Here is a 24,654-nt window from a genome sequence, read left to right as displayed (position 1 = left end):
CCCTGTGGCCAAGGTCTGACTCCAGTGATCTAATTGGAAAGTCTCCCCCAAGAAATGTCATCTGAAGTGACCTCAGACTTGCCTCTTGTATGCACCAGCCAGCGCAGGGTCAGGTTCAGTCTGACACCTGCAGCAGCCAGCACAAATACTACTGGATGCAACTGCCTGCTCACTTCCATCCCAGCCCCATCTCTCATGCGAACCAGTGGGTGCTGTGGCCCAGCCCAGCCAGCCTACCACATACAGGCCCAATCCTCATACAGGCAGCGGGTGCTGCAGCCTGGTTGGGGTGACCTTAAATAACCCCCACCAGGTGCACCCCCATCTCCGGTTTTTGCATAGGCCAGCCTCTGCTGCGGCCTGGTCCAACCCAGCCTGCGTCCCATCTGGCTTTCACGCTCATCCATGGGTGCTGTGGCTTAGATTAGCCCAAACTGCCCCAGACCTTCATGTACACTGACAGGTGCCCCCACCTTGTCCATCCTGGCCTGCCCCAAGCCCTGGTTCTCATGCTCGCCAGCCTAGCGGGGAGTGCAGACAGGTCCCCTGCCAGCCCAAGATCTTGCGCGTACCAAGAGGTACTGCAGTTCAACCTGACATAACTCACACCCAGTCCCAGCACTTGCCAGCTGGTGTTGCAGCCAGCCCTGCTATCTTGCACCCATTCTGGCTCTCTTGTGGGCTATGTCTCTCCTGCTCTCTGTATGTCTCACTTTCCAGTAAAAATAAATAAATCATTAATAGCTAAATAGAATAGGCAGCTATGCAGGCACACTGGTTTAGTTAACACAGACCTTGCATTAACCAGACCCAGAGTGTCCTCAGCTGCTGGCTGTTCTCCCAGCAGTGTCACACGTGTCTAGGTACAAGGCAACATAGGCAGTTGCCTACATCCGGGAGGTTACTTCTATTATCTGTGATAAATCCCTTTTTGAAAGAGACCATGTCCCCCACAGCAATTTCTTAGAGAGCAGAGAACAAATGAACTACTGACAGAATCTGAAGAAAAACCTGGTACTTTCGAATCATGAATATTTTAATCTCAGAGTTTCTCAACAAGATAATGTAGAATTCATCTTACCAACCAATCATTTGGACTATGATCCAAAACCTAGTTCCAGCCAAGCTGTTAGGGCGACCATAGGAGCAGGTGTGGCATGGGAACTTTGAGTTGTCTGATCAGCTTACTGTTGATCCAGATAGCAGCAGCCTTCCCTGTCTGAACGCACAACTCAGAGGTGGGCCCGGAGGAAGCTGTGAGAGAGCTTTAGTTGTGGTCACCTTCCCTCTTTTCCCAGGTGTTTTCAGATTTATTTATTTATTTTTATGAAAAAGATTTACAGACAGAAGGAGAGACAGAGGAAGATCTTCTGTCTGATGATGCACTCCCCAAACAGCTGCAAGGACTGGAGCTGAGCCGATCCGAAGTCAGGAGCCTGGAGCCTCTTTGACTCTGTGGTCCCTTTTTTCCCAGACTTTATCTGCTTGCTGTTCCATAACAGTCAGTGGCACTGAACATAATTTGTTACTCTTGCAGAAGTCCAACATTCTGGTCCCAGCACAGTAGCTCAGCAGCTAAAGTCCTCACCTTGCACATGCTGTGATCCCATATGGGCGCTGGTTCTAATCCCAGCGGCCCCACTTCCCATCCAACTCCCTGCTTGTGGCCTGGGGAAGCAGCAGAGCATGGCCCAAAGCCTTGGGACCCTGCACCCATGTGGGAGACTCAGAAGAAGCTCCTGGCTTCTGGCTTCAGATTGGCGCAGCTCTGGCCATTGCGGCTGCTTAGAGAGTAAATTAGCTAACAGAAGATCTTTCTCTCTGTTTCTCCCCTGTATATCTGACTTTGGAATAAAATGAAATGAAATAAATAAATAAATAAATCTTTTAAAAAAATTCCAGCTTTCCTAAGTCATTAGGGGAGGCCCCTTCTGAGTCTTAGCCAGGACTTTGTCTTGAGTAAGAAGTGAAGCTCAAAGAATCTTCCAAACATATGTCTTAGATGTCCCAAGAAGGCATTTATTCAGGTAGCTTCAGCATTTTCTTCTCTGTTAATTCCCAAATTATTAACAGTTCATCTGAATGCAACTTGCTTTCCCTCAAAAATGGCTTCTCTTCCCACACTGGTCACCTCTCCTCAGACTGAAGTGTCTTCATTTCTCACGTTCAGCTTCAGCTTTCCAGAGCTTCTCCGCCTCTTCCCTGCTGTCCCCAACGCTGGCCTCCTAGGCCACAGCCTGCCCTGCGTCTCCCGCATGTGACCCCAGTGGCCCTCACAGCAGCGAGGCTGACGCCTGACAACCCCCCAGGATCTGTAGTGGCTCCTCTGTGTCTGTTCCATGTCCCTCTGAGTTTTGCTGGCCCTTCCTGTCCCGTTCTGTTTCCAAAGGTTTTCTTGTTTTGTTTTGTTTTGTTTTGTTTTGTTTTGTTTTGTTTTGTTTATTTTTACTGGAAAGGCAGATATACAAAGAGGAGGAGAGACAGAGAGAAAGATCTTCTGTCCAATGGTTCACTCCCCAGGCAGCCACAACGGCTGGAGCTGAGCCAATCCGAAGCCAGGACCCAGGAGCTTCTTCCGGGTCTCCCACGCAGATGCAGGGTCCCAAGGCTTTGGGCCATGCTTGACTGCTTTCCCAGGTCACAGACAGGGAGCTGGATGGGAAGCAGGGCTGCCGGGATTAGAACTGATGCCCATTAGGGATCCCAGTGTGCACAAGGCTGGGCTACTTTAGCCGCTGGGCTACTGCACCGGGCCCTCACTGTCAGCTTTGACATCGCCCTTGTTCCTGTGGCAACTTCCTTCTCTTGTCTGATTTCATCCAGCTCTGTGACTCCAACCCAGCCTCATTTCTCATCTCATCCATCTCCCTTTCCTTGAATCTTTGGTTTTTGAATTTCCCCTAAGCACCACACAGTGTAATACATACGGCTGTACTTATTGTGTAGCCATAGCTGATGTCTTAACATCTTAAATATATGCTGTAATATTCATTTATTTCTTCAAAAGCTAACCAGAGGTATGAGATTTAAAAAAAAAAAAAAAAAAAAGATGCAGTGGTCTGTACCTTTCAGAAGTCATTTGTGTCAAAACAGAATGTCTGTGTTCCAGGGCGCAACACTGAAGGAGCTCATGGTATCCTCCGGAGACACCTTGCTCGTAATGGAGGGGAAACTTCCTCCTCTGGTAAGACTTTGTGGTTATCGTAAAGTCCCCATGTGGGGAAACAGGAATGTTTAGACAGCTAAAAGAGACCTTTCTTTAGATCCTGTCAGATTTTTCCTTCCTATATAGTTTTAAATAACTGATAAATAAATTTTATTTTTTATAATTAACATTTTAACCTGATCATACATTTCAAAACCTGCCATCTTTCACTGCTTTTCCTAAGTGCATTTATAGAGAATTAGATTGAAAGTAGAGTAGTGGGGCTCAAATTTTCACACCCATGTGGGGTTGCCAGCATTGCAGGTGGCTCCTTAACCCCCTACACCACAGTTGCAGCCGCAATATCCCCTTTTCATGCCTACCCTGACATTCTGTCCCATATCCCATACCACATTCTACGTAGTAGCACATAGTATTCCTTTGTGTGAAAGCGCCGTATTATGTGCCGTGTTGTATGTGTTTGAGTGTGTCCATAAGATAGATGCTTAGAACTGGGATTGCCTCCCATGATGTAACAGCTTTCCGAGCTGGGAGCTGGAGGTTGGTCTGTGTGGCTGCAGACAGGACTTCCTGTGCGTGCACTAGCGTGTCGGAAAGCAGGGCACCAGATGGGCAGTGCCTGGGCAGAGGCCTGGGGCTCCTCACGTGTTAGGGTATAGCTGAATTACTCTCCAAAATTCTGCACTCAGTTATACTTCTGCCACCAATTCAGAAGAATTCAGATTTACCTACGTTTTACTAACATAGGAAATGATTACACTTTATGGTGTTTTGACAGCCTGATACATTAAAGAAACAGAATTTTGTTGTACTGGTTGACATTTACTTAGTTGAAGTGTTGTTCAAATTTGCATATGTTTACCAAAGTGATCAACAGAGAGGTGTTCTGATATTCATTTCTTGAAACATATTTAAAATATTTTACGTTATTATCCTTCATATTCGTATCTCCTATTACTAATCTATCGAAGTTCTTTACTAACCAGTGAAGAGGTGAGCAGAAGTAGCTGACTTAGTGTGAATTCACCAATCTGTTTATAGGAATCTGTATGTAATATACAATAGATTGTATGAAGATCTCTGTCTCGCTCTCTCTTACTCTGTTCTTCAAGTAGGTAAATATTACTAAAAATATTATTAAAAAGTCTTAACTCTGTAATAAATATTAAAATAAAATTAAAGCTTGAAAAAAAAAAGCTTAGGTCCCGGCACAATAGCTCAATTGGCTAATCCTCCCCCCTCAAGCTCCAGGTTCTCATATGGACTCCAGTCCATGTCCCAGCTGCTCCACTTCCCACCCAGCTCCCTGTCCGTGGCCTGGGAGGCAGTCGAGGACGGTCCAAGGCCTTGGGACCCTGCACATGTGTGGGAGACCTGGAATAAGCTCCTGGCTCCTGGCTTCGGATCGGCACAGCTTTGGCTATTGTGGCCATCTGGGGAGTGAACCAGTGGATGAGAGAGCTTTCTCTGTCGCTCTTGCTCTCCGTAAATCTGATCTGCTTCTGATCTGTTTCCAATAAAAACAATAAATAGTAAATGTTTAAAATGTTCAGAGCAGATTCTGTGACAGGCATTGGGTGTAGCAGTTGAGGTGCCCGTGCACCTTACCAGAGTGCGCAGGCTCAGTCCATTCCCAACTCCAGCATCCTGTGAGCTTGCAGAGGCGGCAGGTCATAGTCCAAGCGGTTGGTGTTGCCACCAGCCCTACCATTTGGGGCCCCGGGCAGGGGCAGCAGCAGAAAGGACCTCTCTGTGTCTGTCCCTCTCCTTCCCCACCCCCACCTCGTCTCTACCTCTCAAAAAAAATTTTTTTGTTGTTTTACTGCTTCATTCTTCAGGGTTTCTTAAAGGTGCCCGTCTGGTGGTACCAAGCCCAGGAGCCCTCCAGACACTGGAAGAGTCATCAGGACCCCACCAGTTGTGCCCTTTCTCCGGCTGGGGACTGGGGAGCTGCCTGCATGCAAGGTGAGGACAGGGCAAAAGTACAGTGGCTGGCATGATGTAAAACATAAGGTTGGAAATGAAGTCATGCCATAAAAACCACAGCTTCGTATTTTTTCAGTTTTTACTTATTACATGAATGCCAGAATGGTAGAGAAAGAGGGAGAAACAGATTGTATTTCACCAATTTTCTTCCCAGATGCTGACAAGAGCCGAATTGGGTGGGAGGAGTCCAAGCCCTTGGACCGTCATCTTCCTCCAGGGCGTACATTAGCGGGAAGCCGCACTGGAAGCCAGGCAGCCAGGCCCGGAGCCAGCACTCCTGCGGGCATCCTCCGCATGGCTTAACCCTCCATGCCATCCCATCTCGCTGAGATCTGTCAAGATCCTCAGGGCAATGAGGGCCCCATTTGTCATATGACACAACATTGAAGCTTTAGCCAGTTCCCACGCCTCCCTGCTCACCCCAGACCAGAAGCCAGGCCTGGAGTCTGCATCCTGCATGGCTTCTGGCCACTGTGCCTTTTTCAGAGCATCAGGAGCTGCTGCAAGGCCACTTCTGTCATTTCACGGGCTGACGGAACACAAAGGGATGGTCTTTCCCAGCATTCAGTGTGCTCCTTGCAGTGCGTGCATGGCCTGTGGACGAAGCAGAATTTCACTTCATTGTAGAGGATAGCTCATTTGAGGTGGGTGGTTATGGCACTTGGGGTGCCCAGGTCCCACACTGAAGGGCAGGTTTGAGTCCTGACTGCTCTGCTTCTGTTGCTAATGTGTCCTGAGAGGCAGTGGATGGGCCCCCATCATCCACATGGGACGCCCAGGTCATGCTCCTGCTTCTGGCTTCAGCCTTGCTCAACCCTGATTGTTGTGAAAATTGCTGTTGGAGAGTGAGACAGTTCCCTAAATCATTCCACCTTTCCAATGTATAAATGATTTTTAAAAGTTTGTGACCCAGCCAGTCAAGTGATACCTGCATTGCTGGCATCTCATAGAATGCCACCAGTTCAAGTCCCAGCTGCTCCACTTCCAGTCTGTCTCCCTGCTAATGGCCTGGGGAAGCAGCAAAAGATGGCCCAAGTCCTTCGTCCCCTGTATCAACACAGGAGACCTGGAGAAATCTCCTGACTCCCAGCTTCAGACCACCCCAGCTTTGGCCATTGCAGCCATTAGGGGAGCAAACCAGCAGATGGAAGATCTGTGTGTGTGTGTGTGTGTGTGTGTAACTCTGGTTTTGAAAGTAAAATTAGTCTCTGTAAAGATAAATAAATGAAATCAGGGGCCAGTGTGTGGTACAGCTGGCTGAGCTGCTGCTTGCATCACCAGAGTATTGCTTTGAGTCCTGGGTACTCCACTTCCTCTCCACTTCCTGTCGGTGTGCCTGGGAGAGCGGCAGAAGATGGCCAAGTACCTGAGCCCTTGTTATCCACATGGAAGACAGGACAGAGTTCCTGGCTTGTCTTTTCACCTGGCCTCAACCGAGTTGCAGGGACTTGGCGAGTGAACCAGCAAATGGAAGATCTCTCTGCTCATTTCTGTTGTTCTGCCTTTGGAATAAATAATTCTCTCCTTTTTTTTTAAGATTTATTTTATTTTCATTGGAAAGACAGATATACAGAGAGGAGGAGAGACAGAGAGGAAGATCTTCTGTCCGATGGTTCACTCCCCAGGTGGCCGCAACGGCCGGAGCTGAGCCAATCCGAAACCAGGACCCAGGAGCTCTTCCAGGTCTCCCACACGGGTGCAGGGTCCCAAGGCTTTGGGCCGTCCTCAGTTGCTTTCTCAAGCCACAGGCAGGGAACTGGATGGGAAGTGGGGCTGCCAAGATTGGAGCCAGGCCCAGAAATAATTCTTTTAAAATAAATCAATAGTGGCAGAAAAGCCTTTTTTTGTTTGTTTCTTTTAATATTTATATTTATTGGAAAGGCAGATAGAGAGAAGGCAAGAAAGAGATAAAGGTCTTCTATTCACTGGCTTACTCCCTGAGTGGCCACAATGGCCGGAACCAAGGCAATCTGAAGCCAGGAGCCAGGAGCTTCTCCCAGGACACGATTCAGAGCCCATAGGGGATCCCAACATTTTGCAAAGTGAGGATTTTCCACTAGGCTAGTGTGCTGGGCCCAACACAAAAGTTTTGTTTGTTTAGTTGGTTGGTTAGATTTTGGCCCAGGTGTTTGGGCTCCTGGCTTTGGCCTCGCCCAGCCCTAGCCTCTGACTATCTGGGGAGTGGCCCGGCAAATGGAAGATCTCTTCTGTCTGCTGTGTCTCCCCCTCAACACACCCTGTCACTCTCAAATAGAGAAGTAATTCCTTTTTTCTTTTAATATAAGCATGTTTAATTAGTATTATTCTTTCATATCATATGAAAAATAAGTTTCATTATTTAGGATCCTTCCTAAAAGTGTCTTCAATGAGTGCCAGCCTATAACTTCCTTAAGCCACTCTTTTTCTTTTTTAAGATTTATTTATTGATTTATTTATTTGAAAGGCAGTGTTACAGAGAGAGAAATAGAGAAAGAGACAGAAATGTTCCATCTGCTGGCTCATAAATGACTGCAGTGGCTGGAGCTGGGCTGGTCCGAGGCCAGTAGCTTGCCGTGGGTCTCCTAGGTGGGTACAGGGGCCCGGGCACTTGGCCATCGTTTGCTGCCCTCTGAGCGCGCCAGTGGGGATGTGGGTTAGAAATGAAGCATTTGGATGTCAAACTGGTGCCCGTAGGGGATTTACTTGCTACATCGTGACAGTAACCCCAGTGGGAACCCCTGCAGAGCTCTTCACGGACACTGTACCTACACATTGTTACCGTGCATTTTTTCAGTGATATTCTTCAAAAACAAAGGCAAAAAATTTAAGTGAGACTGAGTGAAAATATTGAATTTAAAATTTAGTACCAGATGTTTTTAATATTTTATTTAATTTTATTGGAAAATCAGATATACAGAGAGAAGGAGAGACAGAGAGAAAGATCTTCCATCCACTGATTCACTCCCCAAGTGGCCGCAATGGCCCGAGCTGAGCCAATCCAAAGTCAGGAGCCCGGAGCCTCTTCCGAGTCTCCCACGCGGGTGCAGGGTCCCAAGGCTTTGGGCTGTCCTCCACTGCTTTCCCAGGCCACAAGCAGGGAGCTGGAAGAGAAGCGGGACCCCTGGGATACAAACCAGCACTCATGTGGGATCCTGGAGCGTGCAAGGCGAGGACTTGGGCCACTAGGCTACCATGCCAGGCCCTTAGTACCAGCTTTCACATTCAGTGTTTTTCATGAGAAAGTATTTTATGTAAACTCTTTTTTTAAAAAAACAAACTTCTTGTTGTCAAGCTGTCTCCATTCAGTAAATATTTTATTTAAATGTTTATTGTATGACACCGTCATACCAGTCAGTGGGGAGGTGCACAGGTAGAGCAGCTGCCCTCTCCGGACCACGCTGTGCTCTTGAGAAGGCGTGTGACGTGTGCACAGGCACGGACTGAAGAACAGGTTGTGGCAGGAGTCACAAGCCAGCCAGTGTAAAGAATGGGGGCACATTAGGGCCAGGCCTGGGGGCCGGCTGCGGTGAGCTAGGCTCCAACACCCATTGGTATGTGTGAGAGCCAGTGGGATGTGGGACCGACCGGACCCGTCTGCTGCACATGCCGGCACACACAGGAGCCAGGCCTGGGGGGCCTGGGCTGCAGTTCCCACAGGTGAGGGCTGAGTGTATGGTGGGCAGGGTTGGGCAGGGCCACAGAATCCATTGGTTTGTAGAAGGGATGGGACTGGAGACAGAATTAACCCAGCAACTGCAACCACTATGTGTGTAGGCTGATGTGGGTGATGGATTGAGCCAGACTCCATTCTGGTTGGCACACACAGGAGTCAGGTCTGGAGTCACTTCAGATCAGTGTCCTCAACCCCCACCCCCCAGCTGAACCACTGCACTCAGAACTCCAGCCACGGGGAACAGTCGCAGGATCTGCGGTCTGACTGGAGTGCATGTGTCAGAGCTGGGCCTCAGGTGCTGAAGACAGTGCGGTGGACGGCATGCCCAGATGCACACGGGGCTGTGGCGGCTCACTGGGGCCTGCGGAGGACATCTAGTACCACAGCAGAGCATGGGGCGCAGAATGAGTCGGACAGCTCTCCCAGCCAGGCTTTGACAGCAAGGATCTGGGAGAATGGAGACTCTTAGGTAGACTGTCAGCCAGAGGACCTTGGAAGGATTTCCTCATCCCTGGAGCAATTAAATCAGCATTTCAGAACTACTGAAACCACTTGAGCAGAACCGTCAGAGCATGGTCTCAGTGGGGGCCCTGGGATGACATCAAATGGCCGTCCTCCATTCCTGGGTGCTGACGCAGTTGGGATGCTGGGTATGGCGTCTGTCTTCTCTGCCCCCTTCCCCCAAATCTGGGAAGAAGAAAAAGAAAATTGGAAATAATGGTCTTGCCTTCTTTGCCCTGTTCCTCGATCCATCCCACTGTCCCACTGTGGTCGGTGGTCAGCATGAGCATGCACCCTCTTCAGCTGTGTAAACATCACCAAATTAAAAATTAATTAATTAATTTAAAAGTAATGTGGACAGAGTAATGTACTAATCAAGCCATCTTTGAAGAAGAGAAGCTGTGGAGAAGAACATTCTAGATAGGCAGTGCAAGTGTACAATCCCGTGGGATTCTGCAAGGACATGCTGGTCCTCTCTGAGGTCAGGAGGGAGCTGACCTGGAAAGATTGTTGGCTTCTAATCAAATCCTACTGTGGGCGCTGCTGTTGTGTCAAAGTGGGCTAGGCTGTCACTTGTAGTGCTGGCGTCCTATAGGTTCAAGTCCCAGCCGCTCCCCTTCCTGTGCAGCTCCCTGCCAATGGCCTGAGTAAAGCAGAAGATGGGCTAAGTGCGTGGATCCCTGCCACCCACTTCAGGGATCCCAAGATAGCCCCTGGCCCAGCCCTGGCTGTTGCTGCCACCTGGGCAGTGAGCCAGCAGATGGAAGGCCTCTCTGTCTCTCCGTAACTGTGCCTTTCAAAGAAAGAAAATTTAAAAAATCTATTATAATATCAAAACATGGGAGCATATTATACAAACACAAAATAAGTTCACAGTGGCTTACAAACACCCAGCTGTGTCCTTTTGAAGGTGCTCCTGGAGACCTGCCCGCAGAAGCGTCCCTGCTCTACTTGGGAGACATAGAAATCTCAGAAGACGCCACGTTAGCGGATCTCAAGTGTCAGGTCAGCCATCCCCCCGCAGCGCGCCTCCTTGCGATACAAACAACTCCTTCCAGTGAGATATTAATCTGTTCTTCTATTTCCTTTTCCCTCAACTACAGTCTGTTCTGATATGGCATTTGTTGTATGCCATGTTCAGTGGTAAGTACTGCGCGGCAGCACATGCCCGTGGCGCAGACAGCCCCCGGTGCCCGTTCCTGCCAGCTGCCCCTGCGGCTCTCAGGGACCCCCTCTGACAGGCATGCTGTGCTCGTGGTTGAACCTCCTCAGTGATCTGTGGCTTAGCTCATTTTTATTTTTGAGGGAAACCTGGTTTCTTGAAACATTGTAAAGCATTCACTTTTCTCCATTATTTACATTGTTTTGTACCATTGTGACCCACGTGTTAAATGTCATTAGTGAAAAGCTTTGTTCCCAGTTTCCCTTAAGGTCAGAGGCTGAGCTTCTGTGCTAGGGAGCAGCGGAACTTGACGTGGTACTGTGCCATGGTGTCTCCACGCACGGAAGGAGACTTTGATCCCAATGGGAAGGCTGCAGGAAGCCCAGGGGGTCTTCAGGAAGCTCATGCAAACCCCATGTTATGAGTAAACTGCGTGATTTCACAGTTTTTATGCCAGTTCCATTTCTCTGAACTCCGAGGAGCACTCTGATGCCACGCAGATGGTGAAGGAGCACTTGGCTGCTTAGCTCTGCTGAGGACCGTCCTCAGTCAGTGCTGTTGGTGTGTGTGCGACGGGCGAAGCACGCTTCCCAGACAAGCACATGTTCTCAGGAGAGCGAGAGCAAAGCTACTCCCACACACCCTGTCTTAGTTCTAGAAATGCTGGCTTTGGCTCCAGAGGGAGCAATATTGGCAGCTGTCTGTGCTTCCAGCTAAAGTTGCCTCGCCTACCAAAGTAGAACAGGCAGTTTAGGCCTCTGATTGGAAGCAAAGGTTTGAAACATTTCAAAAGCAAAAGTTACTTTGCAGGCAAAGCATCCATTTTGCAGAATTGTATTAGCCCTGATGCAGGTCAGGCTCAGGTTTAGGAATAACACTCGCTCTCTGAAGCTGGTTGCAGAGAGCAGGAATACGAGAAGGAAGCGTGGTTTTCCTTTCAGTGATTTTTGTCGTGACTTTGGTTTGTACTCTCCCTCAGCTTCATTGTGTGTAGCTCCTTTCATCTCAGGTAGCATGTTTGGAGAAGCCCTGCGAACCTGGTGACAAACATCTCTCTCTCTTCCTAGGCCATGACTTTGCCCCCGTTGTCCGAGCGGGCTGTCCCGTCCCCAGCCTTCCTCAGGGCCTGGACGGTGGAGGGTAGGCGTCCCGGCAGGCTCCTGCGAAGCAACCGGCAGCAGCTCAGGTAGGTTGCCCCGGACACTGGGCTGTCCCCCCGGCCACGCTCACTGCAGGGCTGTCCCCCCGGCCATGCTCACTGCAGGGCTGTCCCCCCAGCCGCTGGGCTGTCCCCCCGGCCATGCTCACTGCAGGGCTGTCCCCCCAGCCGCTGGGCTGTCCCCCCGGCCACGCTCACTGCAGGGCTGAGCAGTGAGAGGGCTTGTGGGAGGAACCGGTCGGAGTCAGGATCTCCTGTCACTCCGAGGTTGAGTGACAGGAGGCCTATTACCTGAGACGGGGTTGGTGTTCCCTGTGCCTTTGCCAGACACTGACCGCAGCAGGATTAAGAGGCACGTGGGCTGCAGGGGACGGTGGCTGGTTCTGTTCTGGGAAGCTGTTAGCCAGCTCCTCCTCCCCGGCACGGCCACGGGAAGGCCACGTGGGGCCTTTAGTGCTGTTAGTCCCTTAGCAGGCAGGCTGCGGGTTTCCCTCAGTCATGGTGGCCACCCACAAGCAGTCCCTGGCGGGGAGGCCGGCGGCCGGCTGCACCGAGACAAACCTGCAAGCACATGTTCCAGCTCTGCCCCGGCGGAAGCAGGAGCGTTCTTGTAAAGTATTCAAAAATAACCTGTTGTTTGTGGAAATAAGTTTAAAATCGATCAAAAAATTGTTTTAAAAATGAACTGTCTCTCATTCATTTGTCTCACTTCTTGCCAGGGACTGTAAGCTGGGCCGGAGAGCTGGGGTCTGCCTGGAGCCTCTGCCGGCGGAGGAGCACCTGGGGTAAGCTGTCCTGCGCTGCACGCCGGCTCTCACGTTCCTTGTCAGAGAGGATAGTTCATGTCTGTACAGATTAACGTAGTGAGTGGCACTTTTTCACTTTTTAAGTGGTCCGACAACTTAAAACACGCAAGTCTAGAAACATACCTAAATTCTGTCTGGTATCTAGAACTTGGAATCCTTCTCCCATAAAAGCGGTGAAGGAGAATTGATTCTAGTAACTTCCAGAGAAGTGCACTTTGATCCCAGGCTGAGGTGGAAGAAACGCTCCTCCCGGGGTCGGTCAGCGCACCCGCCACTCGGTGACCCGAGCACGACCCGGGGCCGCGTGCTGCCCGTGGGGACAGGCCCTTCACGTGCTCGCTGCTCGCCTCCAGTGCCAGCGCACAGCCCCGTCACCGTCGGGGTGGCACGCAAGTTCCCAGTCAGTAGTAGTTTGCTGGAGGGAATGATGGGGTCAGATGGGGGGACACTTCACACTGCGTCCGTGCTCAAATCTCTTCCAGGTGAGTTAGTTTTATGTTCCCGTGAACAGAATTTACAATTATTTTGCCTCACTCTCAAATCAGCACGACTTAAAGTGTCGCTTAAATGTCTCCTGGTGTGAAAAATGCAGGGTCATTACCTGTTCTCTTTGACTCTGTGTTTGAGTTGCTGGGAAGCTTGGACATTTATTCACAGGCTGCTGAGCCATCTGGTTTCTGTGTTTGTCACTTGGGGTCTTGGAGGAAGTAGGTGCAGTCTGTGAGCTCTGTGGCGCAGTGAGCAGGGCCTCCGCTGTCTGTGCTGGCCGTCGTGTCCTTTTCCGTCTAGCAGCAGGGTCCTTCCCGGGACCCCTCCCTCCACCAGGCACCTCTGTCCTCGGACGCCTCCAGGGTGTCCCTGTTTCCTCAGGGCGGCCTTGACCACCTGCCCCCTCCCTCCCGTCTCCTCAGCAGCTTGAGCCCCTGAGCCCAGAGCTGTTCGCTGCACCTTGCTAGCGGCGGGGCCTCCCTCCCTGTGGTGCAGGTGGGAGTCGGGCCTCGCTGAGATCCCTGCTCCCAGCACCACCCCTGAGGAGCCTGGCCCCCGATGCTGCGGTCTTCCTCCAGGCAGCCCTCTGCCTTACCACCTCACCCTGACTCTTGGCTAAGCACAGGACAGTGAAAACACAGCATGCTAATGAAGACATGCAGAGATTTATGGGGTACTGTGTTATGTCCCAGTGCCTTTGTACGCCGTGCAGTGGTGGGTGTAGGTAACTGAATTGTTTCCTCCAATGTCTACATCTGGTTTGGTGAAACCTTTAAAAATGTTCTCTTCTGGCTCTATCTGTGTAAAGCTCTACACACAGATGTGCCTATGTTCGCATATGTGTATGTGTGCATGTCGGCAGGCCGTGTTGTCTGGGTCCTGCACTGTGCCGCACGGCGCCAGCGCTGTCTGTGGCGTGGAGCCGGTTAGCAGCTCCTCCCCGTCCCTTCCGCCCTCACTCGTCCCCTGGCTGCTGGCAGCCCGCGCTCCACCATTCTGTCACATTGACGTTTTTGAACTTCATGTTGCCGCAAGTAACAGGATTTATCTTCTCTTGTGACTGATTGCTGCTGTGCTGTGTGTGCGTGTGCCGGGCGATGCGGTGTAAGCTGTGTGCGTGTTCTCGCTGCGGTGAGCCCAGCAGTCAGCGGGCCGCCTGTTGAGCAGCTCGGGGCCTGGGCCTCGGCTCGCTGCTGCTTCCCGGGTACCCGCAGCACCGCCGCTCCTTCTCGCCCCCACCCCAGGCCAGGAGTTCTCTGTGCCCAGGTCATTCCTCCTCCTCTTCAGCTCTCCCCACCCTCTGATTAGAGCCCTGCTCAGGGGAGAGGACACCAATGATGACAAGGACGTTTCTTACACGTCTGTCTTCCTTTAAAATGTGTCCATTCAGATTTATTGCACATTTTTAAATTATTTGTTCCTGAACTGTTGATTGTTATGGGTCCTGATTATTAATTCCCTGTCCTAGTAGGGAGTTTTTCCTTCATACTGTGAAGGTCACATCCCATGACATACTGACCTTGAAGTCTGCCGGCAGGCCAGTCAGGGCGTCTTCATGTGCTGCCTGCCCCCTTCCCCGCAGCTTTGGGACTCTGTCTCACCTCGGAGAGCTGCGTTGCAAGGTCTTTGTGCTAAACTCTGGGCCCTGCCGGCCTCTGACTGCCCTGCCGGCCTCTGACTGCCCTGCCTGCCTCTGACTGCCCTGCCGGCCTCTGACTGCCCTGCCTGCCTCTGACTGGGCCCTGCCGGCCTCTGACTGGGCCCTGCCGGCTTCTGACTGGGCCCTGCCGGCCTCTGACTGCCCTGCCGGCCTCTGACTGGTCCCTGCCGGCCTCTGACTGCCCTGCCGGCCTCTGCCCATCTCAGTCTCATCTTTCTCTAGGCTTGGGGAGCTTGGGCGGGTTTTCTGTTGTCTCTGGAATTGCTTGCTGTCCCCTGGAGCCCCCGTGTCCCTTGTCTTCTCGGTGCTGTAGCAGTGTCTGTTGTTTTTCCTGCTCTGTGTATTTCAGCAGCCTGTATTGAACTCACTATGGCTTTCTTCTCTCCCATCTATCCTGCTATTGATGCCTTCTGTCCATTTTTTAACGTTGCTTGGTTTACTGTTCAGCCCAAGATTTCTGTTTGAGCTTTTAGTTGACTTCCATCTCTGTTTAGTTTCTCTGTTAGAGAGTAAACTTGACGATCTGCCTTTGTTTGTATCTGTCTTCCTGAACGTCTGAGCAGTGTGCCTCTGTTGCGGAGCCTTGGACGTCCTGGCGGCACCGGGGCTCTGAGGAGAGGCTTCCCGGTCGGCTCTTCCTGTGTCACTGTTTGAGCACTAGAGGGTGCCGGGCGTGTCCTAAATCCATGGCTGGGGCGTTGTTCAGATTGAATTTAGAATGTGTCTAGAAAGATCTGTCCTTGCAAGGCTGTTGCCACGGCCAGGCACCGCGGAACTGTACCTGACACGGCTCTGCACTTGGCGCCGGCGTGAGGGCACAGGAGCTCCCGGGAGCTGCTCGGCTGGATCTGACCGTCCCGGCACTGACTTCTGAGCGCAGTGCTGTGCTAATCTGCCGACTCCTGGGCCCCTGAGTCCCGCTCTTTGGTGTCTGCCCAGGAGAGGTGGCAGAGGCAGCTGCTTGGCCACCCAGGCTGACACTGCATTGGTCTGGCAGCCACGTGACCTCGCCCCTGCAGGCTGGTGGAGAGACAGGCTGAAATGCCTCGGTCCCACTGGAGCACAGATGTCCTGCAGGGAAGCAGCTGGGAGTGGCCTGCTCCCCGGCATCTCTGCTGTGTGCAGAAGCAGCCCATTGGCACTTGGCGAATGCAGAGACTCAGTGTGCAGGTCCTGGCCTGTGGGCCCCTGTCCAGCCCAGGGCTGGCGGTGCTGCTGCAGGCACCAGGCTTCAGGTCTATGTTCTGTGCTCCCCGCCCAGAGGGAAGTGAGGCGGTGTGTGATCTGCCCGGAATTGGGCTGGGCTGTGCAGCAACTCTCTTCCCCTGTCTTCCCTGGTCCTTCTTTGTATTTTAGACTAAGCCAGGCTTCCTTAGTAGCTCAGGCAAAGTTGATGCAGTTCCTGAACAGCTGTTTGAATTGGCGTCTGGGTAGCTGAGCCCTGCAGCAGCTTTCTCGGCCACCGTTTTGGTGCGCCTCCCGATCCAGTTCCTGCCTGTGGCTGATACTTCGTGCCTTGTAACAGTTTCTGTGCATCTAGGGTTTTTTTTTTTTTTTTAATTATTCACTTGATAGAGTGACAGAGACAGATAGTCAGGGCCTCCACCTGCACCCTCCAAGTGGCCACAGTGACCGGGCCGGGCTGGGAGTCACGAACTCTGTCCGGGGCTCCCCTGTGGGTGGTAGAGGCCTGATCACTTGAGTCATCAGATGCTGCCCTCCCAGGTGGGTTACCAGGGAGCTGGATCGGAAGTAAGACAGCTGGGACGCGAACTGGTGCCCTGATATGATGCCGGCATCGTAGGCAGCCTGATGCACAGCCCACATCGCTGACCCTTCCTGCCTCTCGGGGCCTGCTTCTTGTTGATGTTCTGAGTGCACCTGGGGCTGCAGCCTTGTCTGCTGTCATGGTTGTACCTCCAGCCCTGGCTCGTCCCACATCTGAGCCCTCAGTTTTTTCCCTGGCAAGCCCACCTCAGATACAGAGTTTGCCAGAGAGGTATGCAAGTACCTGCCTCAAAGCAGTTGATTTTGGTTTTGGGGTTTTTTTTTTTTTTTTAAACGATACAGTTCCCTGGCTTCTGGCTCTGAAACTAGCCTTTTCCAGGCGTCTCCACGACTTGGACCGGGTCAGCTGGGACAACAGGGGCACACTTTCCCCAAGGCTCTCCCCCTCTCCTCCCCTGCAGCGCAGTGGGCCTCCCCAGGGCTCACTGCCCTAGACCTGGCGGCGCGGGGGTGCTTTGCTTCCTGTTCTGATGAGAAATTAGGCGAGGAAGTCAGATCAGAACTTCGTACATGTCACTGTGCTCAGGCGGGAAGACCCGAGGGCGCTTGTGTAACAGGGATGCCAGTGGTAACCCGAGCCGTCGAGTGGAGCCCCAAGCGGCAGGGAGGGCTTGTGAAGGGCTCACTTCTGATGTGTCCATCAGTCAGTCATGAAGCTTCAGGAAGGCTCTGGGAAGGAGCACGCATGTCCAGCGGCAGGTGCCATGGACGGTGCATCAGCGAGCACTCGGGTTCAGGCACAACGTGACGGCACACATGCCCTGGAGCTGCCTGCTGGATGCCGGGAGCGGAGCGCCTCCCCGCGGGACGCCCGCCCATCGCAGGAGCTGCTTGAATGGCTCTGGGGGCAGGGTCTCTACTCTCTAGCTGTTCTCACTCAGTCACGTGCCAGACGTTGGAAAGGGACCCCCTGCTGTGGCAGCATGATGTGGACCAGGCTGCTCGTAAACTCTGTGGTTTTAATTCACCTGCAAAGGGACCTGAGACTTGGACAGCTCATCCCGCCGAAGCACAAGGCCAAGGACCTGTGTGTGCGCTGGGGCTGGACACATCAAAGCTATTTAGAAAAAACTGTCACTTGCACAATTAGGACAGGGATGAAACAGAGAAGAAAAAAACAGGAGGAGTGAAGGTCTGACTCCAAAAGTGCCAGGACGGCAGGATGGGCTCAGTGCTGGCGGGTCCGGCAGAGCACGGCCAGGCTCTGGCTGCTCTCACTGCTCAAGGCCAGCAACGGCGAGGCTGCTGCCTGACCTGCACTCCCTGGGCCAGGGAGGCTGGGAGCCCTGCGCTGCATTAATGAGCTTGGAATCAGAAAATTCCAGATGCTTCTAGGGGTTACTCTGTAAAAGGAGGATGAGTTGCTGGATTAACCAGCTGGCTCCAGAGGGCCCAGGTGAGGACACCATGAAGTGGGGAGACATACCTGAGGTGGCGTAGGGCTGGGAGGTCCACACAGCACCTTCCCTGGAGTGCCTTGGGGTGCAGGCAGAGGTTGGGGGTTGCCTTGGCCTGGTGTGGGAGGGAGCACCCTCTGCTGCCCTTTTGTTTCCGCCACTGCCACCACCAAGGTGACAGAAACCAAGAGTGACTGCCCCGGAGAGATATCAGCCAGCCAGAGGCCTCAGGCAGCCAGGCGCAGTCCCGCGTGTCCCCCCAGGGATGAGACACCTGAGCCAGCTCTCAGCGAGGGGGTGAAGTGGGAGCCAAGATCCCACTGTGGTGACAGGGCATCAAAACTGAGGGTTTCTCATCTACCTTGTGTTCCAGTGGAGACACACAACAGTTTGAGAAAGGAGTATGTTGAGCCAGGCATTGTGAGGACCGGAAACCAGCTGTCCACAGGCCTGACCTGGGCTTACAGTCTCACAGGGCTTGCGTGGGGCAGGGGGCGGGTAGGGGTGGTATGGATATTAGGTTCTGTGGAAGTTCTGGGAAGGGAGCGGGTGCGCATGCCCACTAAGTTCTCATGTATGTGACATGCCTCGCATGTTCGGCATGGGCAGAGATTTCACACTGAAGGAGGGGTTGGTCTTTCTGCATCAGAGGGGTGAGGGCTGGGTGCCGCTGCTTGTCCCCACTGCACCCTACCAGGACACTGGGTGATTTTAAGGAGGGCTTCAAGAAGGGCATGTTGTTTCCTCTGGGGGAGGGGAGGTGTTAGTGGGCTGGCAATCCCATGTCTTCATTTGGTTCAAGTCTGGCATCGTTTTCTGGTGCAGTCCCCAGGACGTGCTTCTGCGGACCCGGCTGCGCATTCCTGGGGTGAGGGCGTATGCGCCAGCCGAGGACTTGGTGTGGGACGCAGCCCGAGGCTGGACGGCCAGCTCCCTCCGGCAGAAGGTGGCCAGTTTCTATTCACTTCCTGTGGAGAAAATCGAAATTGCCAAATACTTTCCTGAGAAGTTTGAATGGCTCCCGATATCCAGCTGGGTAAGGTGCCGGGGCTCGTGGACCCAGGGTAGGCTAACTGGAATGTTGCACAGTGATAGGGAACTTGGTGACAATTGTGTTTTGTTGAAGATAATTCATTTTCCTGCAGAATCAACAAGTTACCAAGAGGAAAAAGAAGAAAAAGCAAGACAGTTTGCAGGGGGCGCCATATTACTTGAAAGATGGCGATATCGTTGGTGTTAAGGTAAGGTGCTCAGCAGTCGGTTGGCCCTGGGACAAGTTAGGACCAAATGATGTCACGGAGAGCAGCAGCTAGATCTTCAGCACCTGTCAGTCCTCTGGCTTTCCAATACGTAAACCTCGCGATGGAGCTGCCCGGGCCGCTCTCAGCTCCGCCGCAGTGTGGACCAGAGGGAGGCAGGCTTCAAGATGGCTCGGGTGCTCGGTCTCTTTCCCAACGCGGGCGGCCCAGGATGTGTGCCGAGCTTGCACCTGCGGCAGCCCTGGCTGTTGGCGCGTTTGAGAGGTGAACCAGCAGGTGGGAGATTCTGTCTCCTTTTCAAAAAAGTTAATTTAAAAACAAAATTTAGGGTCCGGCGTGATGGCGTAGTGGTTAAGGTCCTCGCCTTACATGCGCCAGGATCCCATATGGGCACCGGTTCGTAATCCGGCAGCCCCACTTCCCAGCCAGCTCCCTGTCTATGGCCTGGGAAAGCAGTCGAGGACGGCACGAAGCCTTGGGACCCTGCACCAATGTGGGAGACCCGGAAGAAGCTCCTGGCTTCACATTGGCTCAGCTCCAGCCGTGGCGGCCACCTGGGGAGTGAACCAGCAGATAGAAGATCCTTCTCTCCTCTCTGTGAAATCTGACTTTCCAAGAAAAATAAATAAATCCTAAAAAAAAAATTTAAATCCAGTGTTCATTTTATGATTTTAAAGAAAGAAGTTAGAGCGAACTAGCAATAGCAGGAAAAGTCTTTTTTTTTTTAATTTTTTTTTAAAGATTTATTTTTATTACAAAGTGAGATACATAGAGAGGAGGAGAGACAGAGAGGAAGTTCTTCCGTCCGATAATTCACTCCCCAAGTGAGCCGCAACGGCCGGTGCGCGCCGATCCGATGCCGGGAACCTGGAACCTCTTCCAGGTCTCCCACGCGGGTGCAGTGTCCCAATGCATTGGGCCGTCCTCGATTGCTCAGGCCACAAGCAGGGAGCTGGATGGGAAGTGGAGCTGCCGGGATTAGAACCGGCGCCCATATGGGATCCCGGGGCGCGTTCAAGGCAGCACACACATCAGGACTCCACAAGCATTTGCACTGCAGTCAGGCTCAAGGGCTCGCCCCTCAGGCACCACGAGAGAGGTGGGGAGAGACCCTCCATCCCCCTTGGCTGCTTCACCCCGTGGCCACAGTGGCCAGAGCTGGGCTGTCCGAGGCCACGAGTGTCTTGGGCGCACTTGAGCCGTCCTCTGCTGCTTTCCCAGGCCATGAGCAGGGTGCTGGGTCAAAAGTGGAGCAGCCAGGACTTGAACTTGCATCCATATGTGATGCCAGCACATACAGATTGGGGTTTTACCAGCTGCGCCACTGTGCCAGCCCCCACCAGTTCTACTACACACTGTGCTAAACTCGCAGAGGAATAAAAGCAAATGGAAGATGAGAAGGAAATTTTGAAAAGAGATTAGAAAAGTTGTTAAAGGCAGCTTTTCTGTGAAGGAGATTGGAGGCACAGAGATAGGCCATTAGCTGTGGTGGAGCACTCGGCAGGCGGAGAGGTCCCAGGCTGCTGCAGGTGCAGGCGTGTGCTGGGCAGCACTGGGCGAAGCCAGTCTGCCCTCGGGAGCCCCAGTGAGGGGAGGTGGGTGAGGCCACGTGTAGACACTTGGGAGGAGCGCGGGCAGCAGTGCAGCTGTGAGGGACGGGGACGCTGAGAGCCAGGAAGGAATGCCACAGGGCTGGGAGCGACACGGAGACGGGTCGTTCACTAGGCGGCCCCACAGGATTGGTTACTCGCAGGAAGACTGAATTCAGTTATTGATTTTTTTGAAGATTTATTTTTATTAAAAAGTCAGATAATACAGAGAAAAGGAGAAACAGAGAGGAAGATCTTCCATCCATTGATTCACTCTCCAAATGGTCACAATAGCCAAAGTGGAGCCAATCCAAAGTCAGGAGCCCAGAGCCTTCTCTGGGTCTCCCACACGGGTGCAGGGTCCCAAGGCTTTGGGCCGTCCTCGACTGCTTTCCCAGGCCACAAGCAGGGAGCTGGATGGGAAGTGGGGCTGCTGGGGTTAGAAACGGTGCCCATAAGGGATCCCGGGGCATTCAAGGTGAGGGTTTTAGCTGCTGGGCTACCACTCCAGGCCCAGAGTTTTTAATTTTGTGATGAGGGCCCGTGAGACCTGCAGCAGCCACTGCTCACTCCTAGCAGTCAGTCAGCTTCCCGCTGCGCTGAAGCCCCGGGCCCAGCCCTGCTGGAGGAGCGAGGAGGGCCGGGGCCGCCCGGTGTTACCCTGTTCCTCAGCTGTAAACGGGTGGAACAGCCTGATGGGAGCCTGAAAACTGCCTGCTGTTTGACCGCAGAACCTCCTAGCTGACGCCGACGCCGACTTCAGTACAGCCATGGATGACATTGGCAAAGAGAACCAGAAGCAGCTCGCCCTGGGGAAGAAGAAAAGGTAACAGACAGATCCTGACCCCGTGCGGGCTCCTCCACTGCGTGCAGCTGCCAGGCCGTCTGCGTTGGCTTGGCCTCTCCTGCCGGCAGGCTGCTGAGGCCAGCTGCGGGGTACGGGGTGCCCTTCTGGGCCCTGTCTCTTTGATCTGCCTTGCAGCCTCACCCCACTTTCTGCATGTCCTCAACTCCCCAGGGTCATCTAAAATAGTGCGCCCTCTGACATGCACCCTGTCACCAGCCCCAGCCTCCAGGCCCTCCTCTCTGCGGACTCAGCTGTCCCCTGGCCCAATGCCTGGAGCCCCTCCTCCAGTGCACCCCAAGCCATGGCTGTGCTCCAGGGGGCCCCCTTGCCTGGGTCTCACAGGCCACATGCTTGGCAGGTGTCACCTGGGCCTGGGAGGGGAGCACTGACCACACCTGCCCTCCCAGACCCCACGTGGCTGGGGCTGAACTCCACACGCTCTGCCCTGCGCACGTGCCCACCAGCAGCCTCAGTCCCCCTCACTGCCCGCTTCTGCCTTGACGGGCATAGCTCTGAGAGCCCAGACTTCCACTGGGGACCGCTGGCGCGGGCTGCCTATGCGAGCAGCCCCTCAGTGGCAGGCAGCTCTGGCTGTGCAGGGGTGGGGCCCACTGGCAGGTCTCCAGCGGGAGCGCCAGGGTCCCCTCCCTGGCAGCGGGCTTCTGCTCTGCCTGCCGTCCGTGCTGTGCACCCTCCAGCTCTGCGCCTGCTCCAGGACCAGTCCACTCCTGGGCAGGGTGCTCCCTGGGACGGGCGGCTCGGGGACTCACTTCTCTGGGTGCACCCCAGCTCCTCCCCTGAGGCCTGGTGACCCTCTGACCGCGAAGACGGGCTGTCAGGGTTTCCAGGCTAAGACATCTGTGTTTAGTCTCATACTGACACTGCTTTTTCTGCATTTGAATGTTGACCTTGTCACATGTCACATGTAGCCAGGCTGTGGTCACGTTCACTTGCCCTGCCTTGTGGGCCTAAGAGCTGGGTCTGAGAGCCAGGCGGGGTTGCGACGTGCTCTCCCAGCATGCCCACATACATTTGCATTCACTTCTTGGGGAGTTTTGTGCTTCCAATCCCAGAACCACCCCAGAGGCCGACTGCGGGGTGTCAGCCCCCCTCGAGGGGCCAGCGTCCGAGCAGCCCTGCCTCACACTCTGCGGGTGGATGCTGACGCGGGGAGCAGTGCTCAGCCACCCCCCATGTTGCCATCAGCTGGTGTGCTCACGCAGCCACCACTGCGCACGTGTGGAGGGGGTCCGGAATGGCTCCCTGCGGGTGGGACTTGGGGTGAAAGGGCGCACTAATTGTAATGTTGCAAGCAAGCAAGATGACGCCAGGGAAGCGCAGGTTAGGACGTGGGTGGGCAGTGCGGAGGAGGAAATGCAGGATGCCCCAGTGGCTAGGATGGCACTGCCCAGCCAGGGCCAGCCCACCACAGTGTACAGGAACTGGCACTGTCCCCTGCTGGGCTGGGGAGTCACTAGCCCTGCTAGTCTTGGTTCGCACACAACCCTGACCCATGCCCGTGGGGACCCGTGCCTGAGGCGCAGCTGAAAGAGTCCTCAGTGCTACGGAAGCAAGGGCCAGCTCACAGCCACCAGGCTGAGCAGCGGGTGCCAAGCCAGGGAGTGCCCGCTGTGCCACACAGATGATTTTGGCGGCGGGGGTGTGGGGCGCTGGGCTGATGGCGAGGACAGGGCCACACGTACACACGGTGGGTGGGTGCATCGGGGGGGCTCCGATACCCACACACTGTGTGGCTGTCAAGGGAAGGGAAGCAGACTTCTCAAGCCCACTTCTATTGCCACAGGGGCGGGGAGAGGGTGACTCACGCCCCTGTGGGATGGTCTGCCCGTGGCCTGTGGCCATCTGACTCAGAACTGAGGGTACCCTGTGCCCAGGCCCCACTACCTCTGTCTCCCACAGCCGGGAAGCCCTCCGTGTGCAGAGCAGCGAAGCCTCCAGCGCGCCCATGCCCAGCCCGCCCCGCGGACCCGAGGCTGGCCTTTCCATCCACGTGCGCAGCTTCCGGTAGCACCAGCACGGCCCCCAGCAAACAAACTTCGGCCACTTGTGAACTGGCCTGTGTGGCCCCAGATCCCAAACACTCTGCTGGGGGTGAGCAGATGCCACCTGCGAGACCAGGCGGGTGCCCTGGATGGCCTTGGCTGGCACAGCTTGCTGCCCTGTCCCTCAGGACACCTGCCCTGGTGGCCTTCCCTACCATTCTGTACCGCGCTCACATCCGCAGCGTGGGATGCACACGGGCTGTCGCCTCCCTTGTCTTCCTCAGCTCCTGCTGAGGGGGATGGACCACGTTTCCTGACTTCAGGCTTCATTGCGCCACATGGTCAGCCCCTCCTGGATGAGGTCAACTCACTGTCAAGGTCAGTGTCTCCACCCTGGGCAGCACCATGTGTGACCCATCTGACCTGAGGCCAAGAAGGAAAGTTGTCCTTGCCCTGTCTGCTGGCCGCTGCGTCTCCAGATGTGGAGGAGGAGATGCAAGCTGAGCTCCCGCCTCCCTCCCAGCTCCCCTGAGCATGGCGTCACACTAGCCCTCGGGCAGGTGAGGCCTGGGAGCGCCCTTGGCCTGGACCTGTGGCTGTCGCAGATCGCCTGTGCAGATCCCCTGTGCCTGCCTGCTGTAGCACACCACTGCCCCAAGGGGGCCTGCACACAGCCCACGACAGCTCTCCAGGTATGGTGCCAGTGCCTTGGGTTCTGGCACAGCCTCTCGGCACACTCACACCAGACCAGATGTGGTCAGAATCCCAGCCTGGACCTGGAGAAGGCTGTGCTGCTTCTGTCTGGGGCCAGAGTGTGGAGGAGGAAAGAATAAACCACTTCAGGAGCCGTGGGCCTGGCTCTCACGTGCCGCTGCACTCTGGCTTGCCTCCCAAGGGCAAGCAAAGGCACCGGACTTGAGGGAAAGCCTCCAAGCTGTCACTGTGGTCTCTTGCTCCTAGGGAACGGCCAGCCGGGTGGCGGGGCTGCAAGGAGAAAGGCCACCCCACTTCCCAGAGGGAAGGCTGCAGCAAGAACTCCCACCGACCCAACTTTTCTCTGCAACACTGGGCTCTGATAGTGCCTGTGGCCTCCCACGCTGAGGCTGGGACAAGATTCCACAGCACCCAAGCAGAGGGGGCCCGTGTGCGGAGTGAGGTGGTGGTCTCCGCCAGGTGTGCACTCGCCCGTC

The 24,654-nt window shown here is 54.1% G+C and overlaps 1 protein-coding gene across 10 annotated transcripts in view; it reads left to right on the top strand.

The window, feature by feature from the left end:
- The window catches only part of USP40 (ubiquitin specific peptidase 40), an 89,219-nt gene extending 65,476 nt beyond the window's left edge, over window positions 1-23,743 (top strand). For 3 of the 10 annotated variants that reach the window (XM_058665128.1, XM_058665127.1, XM_058665132.1), the window contains 9 exons: window positions 3,110-3,184; window positions 5,005-5,131; window positions 10,216-10,310; window positions 11,535-11,653; window positions 12,346-12,411; window positions 18,592-18,802; window positions 18,912-19,007; window positions 21,346-21,440; window positions 23,382-23,743. In XM_058665128.1, coding sequence (XP_058521111.1) covers window positions 3,110-3,184; window positions 5,005-5,131; window positions 10,216-10,310; window positions 11,535-11,653; window positions 12,346-12,411; window positions 18,592-18,802; window positions 18,912-19,007; window positions 21,346-21,440; window positions 23,382-23,490 — 993 coding nt within the window. In that variant the 3' untranslated portion in view covers window positions 23,491-23,743. Of the gene's footprint in view, window positions 1-3,109; window positions 3,185-5,004; window positions 5,132-10,215; window positions 10,311-10,408; window positions 10,741-11,534; window positions 11,654-12,345; window positions 12,412-18,591; window positions 18,803-18,911; window positions 19,008-21,345; window positions 21,441-23,381 lie in introns of those variants that run through there. The other 7 variants (XM_058665133.1, XM_058665134.1, XR_009245515.1 and 4 more) reach the window with 7 other exon arrangements.
- The last annotated feature ends 911 nt before the right edge of the window (window positions 23,744-24,654 follow it).

This window comes from Ochotona princeps, chromosome 5 (genome assembly GCF_030435755.1).
Source record: "Ochotona princeps isolate mOchPri1 chromosome 5, mOchPri1.hap1, whole genome shotgun sequence".
NCBI lineage: Eukaryota > Metazoa > Chordata > Mammalia > Lagomorpha > Ochotonidae > Ochotona > Ochotona princeps.
Note: the sequence above shows the minus strand (reverse complement) of the source record. Positions and strands in the feature narration are given on the sequence as shown.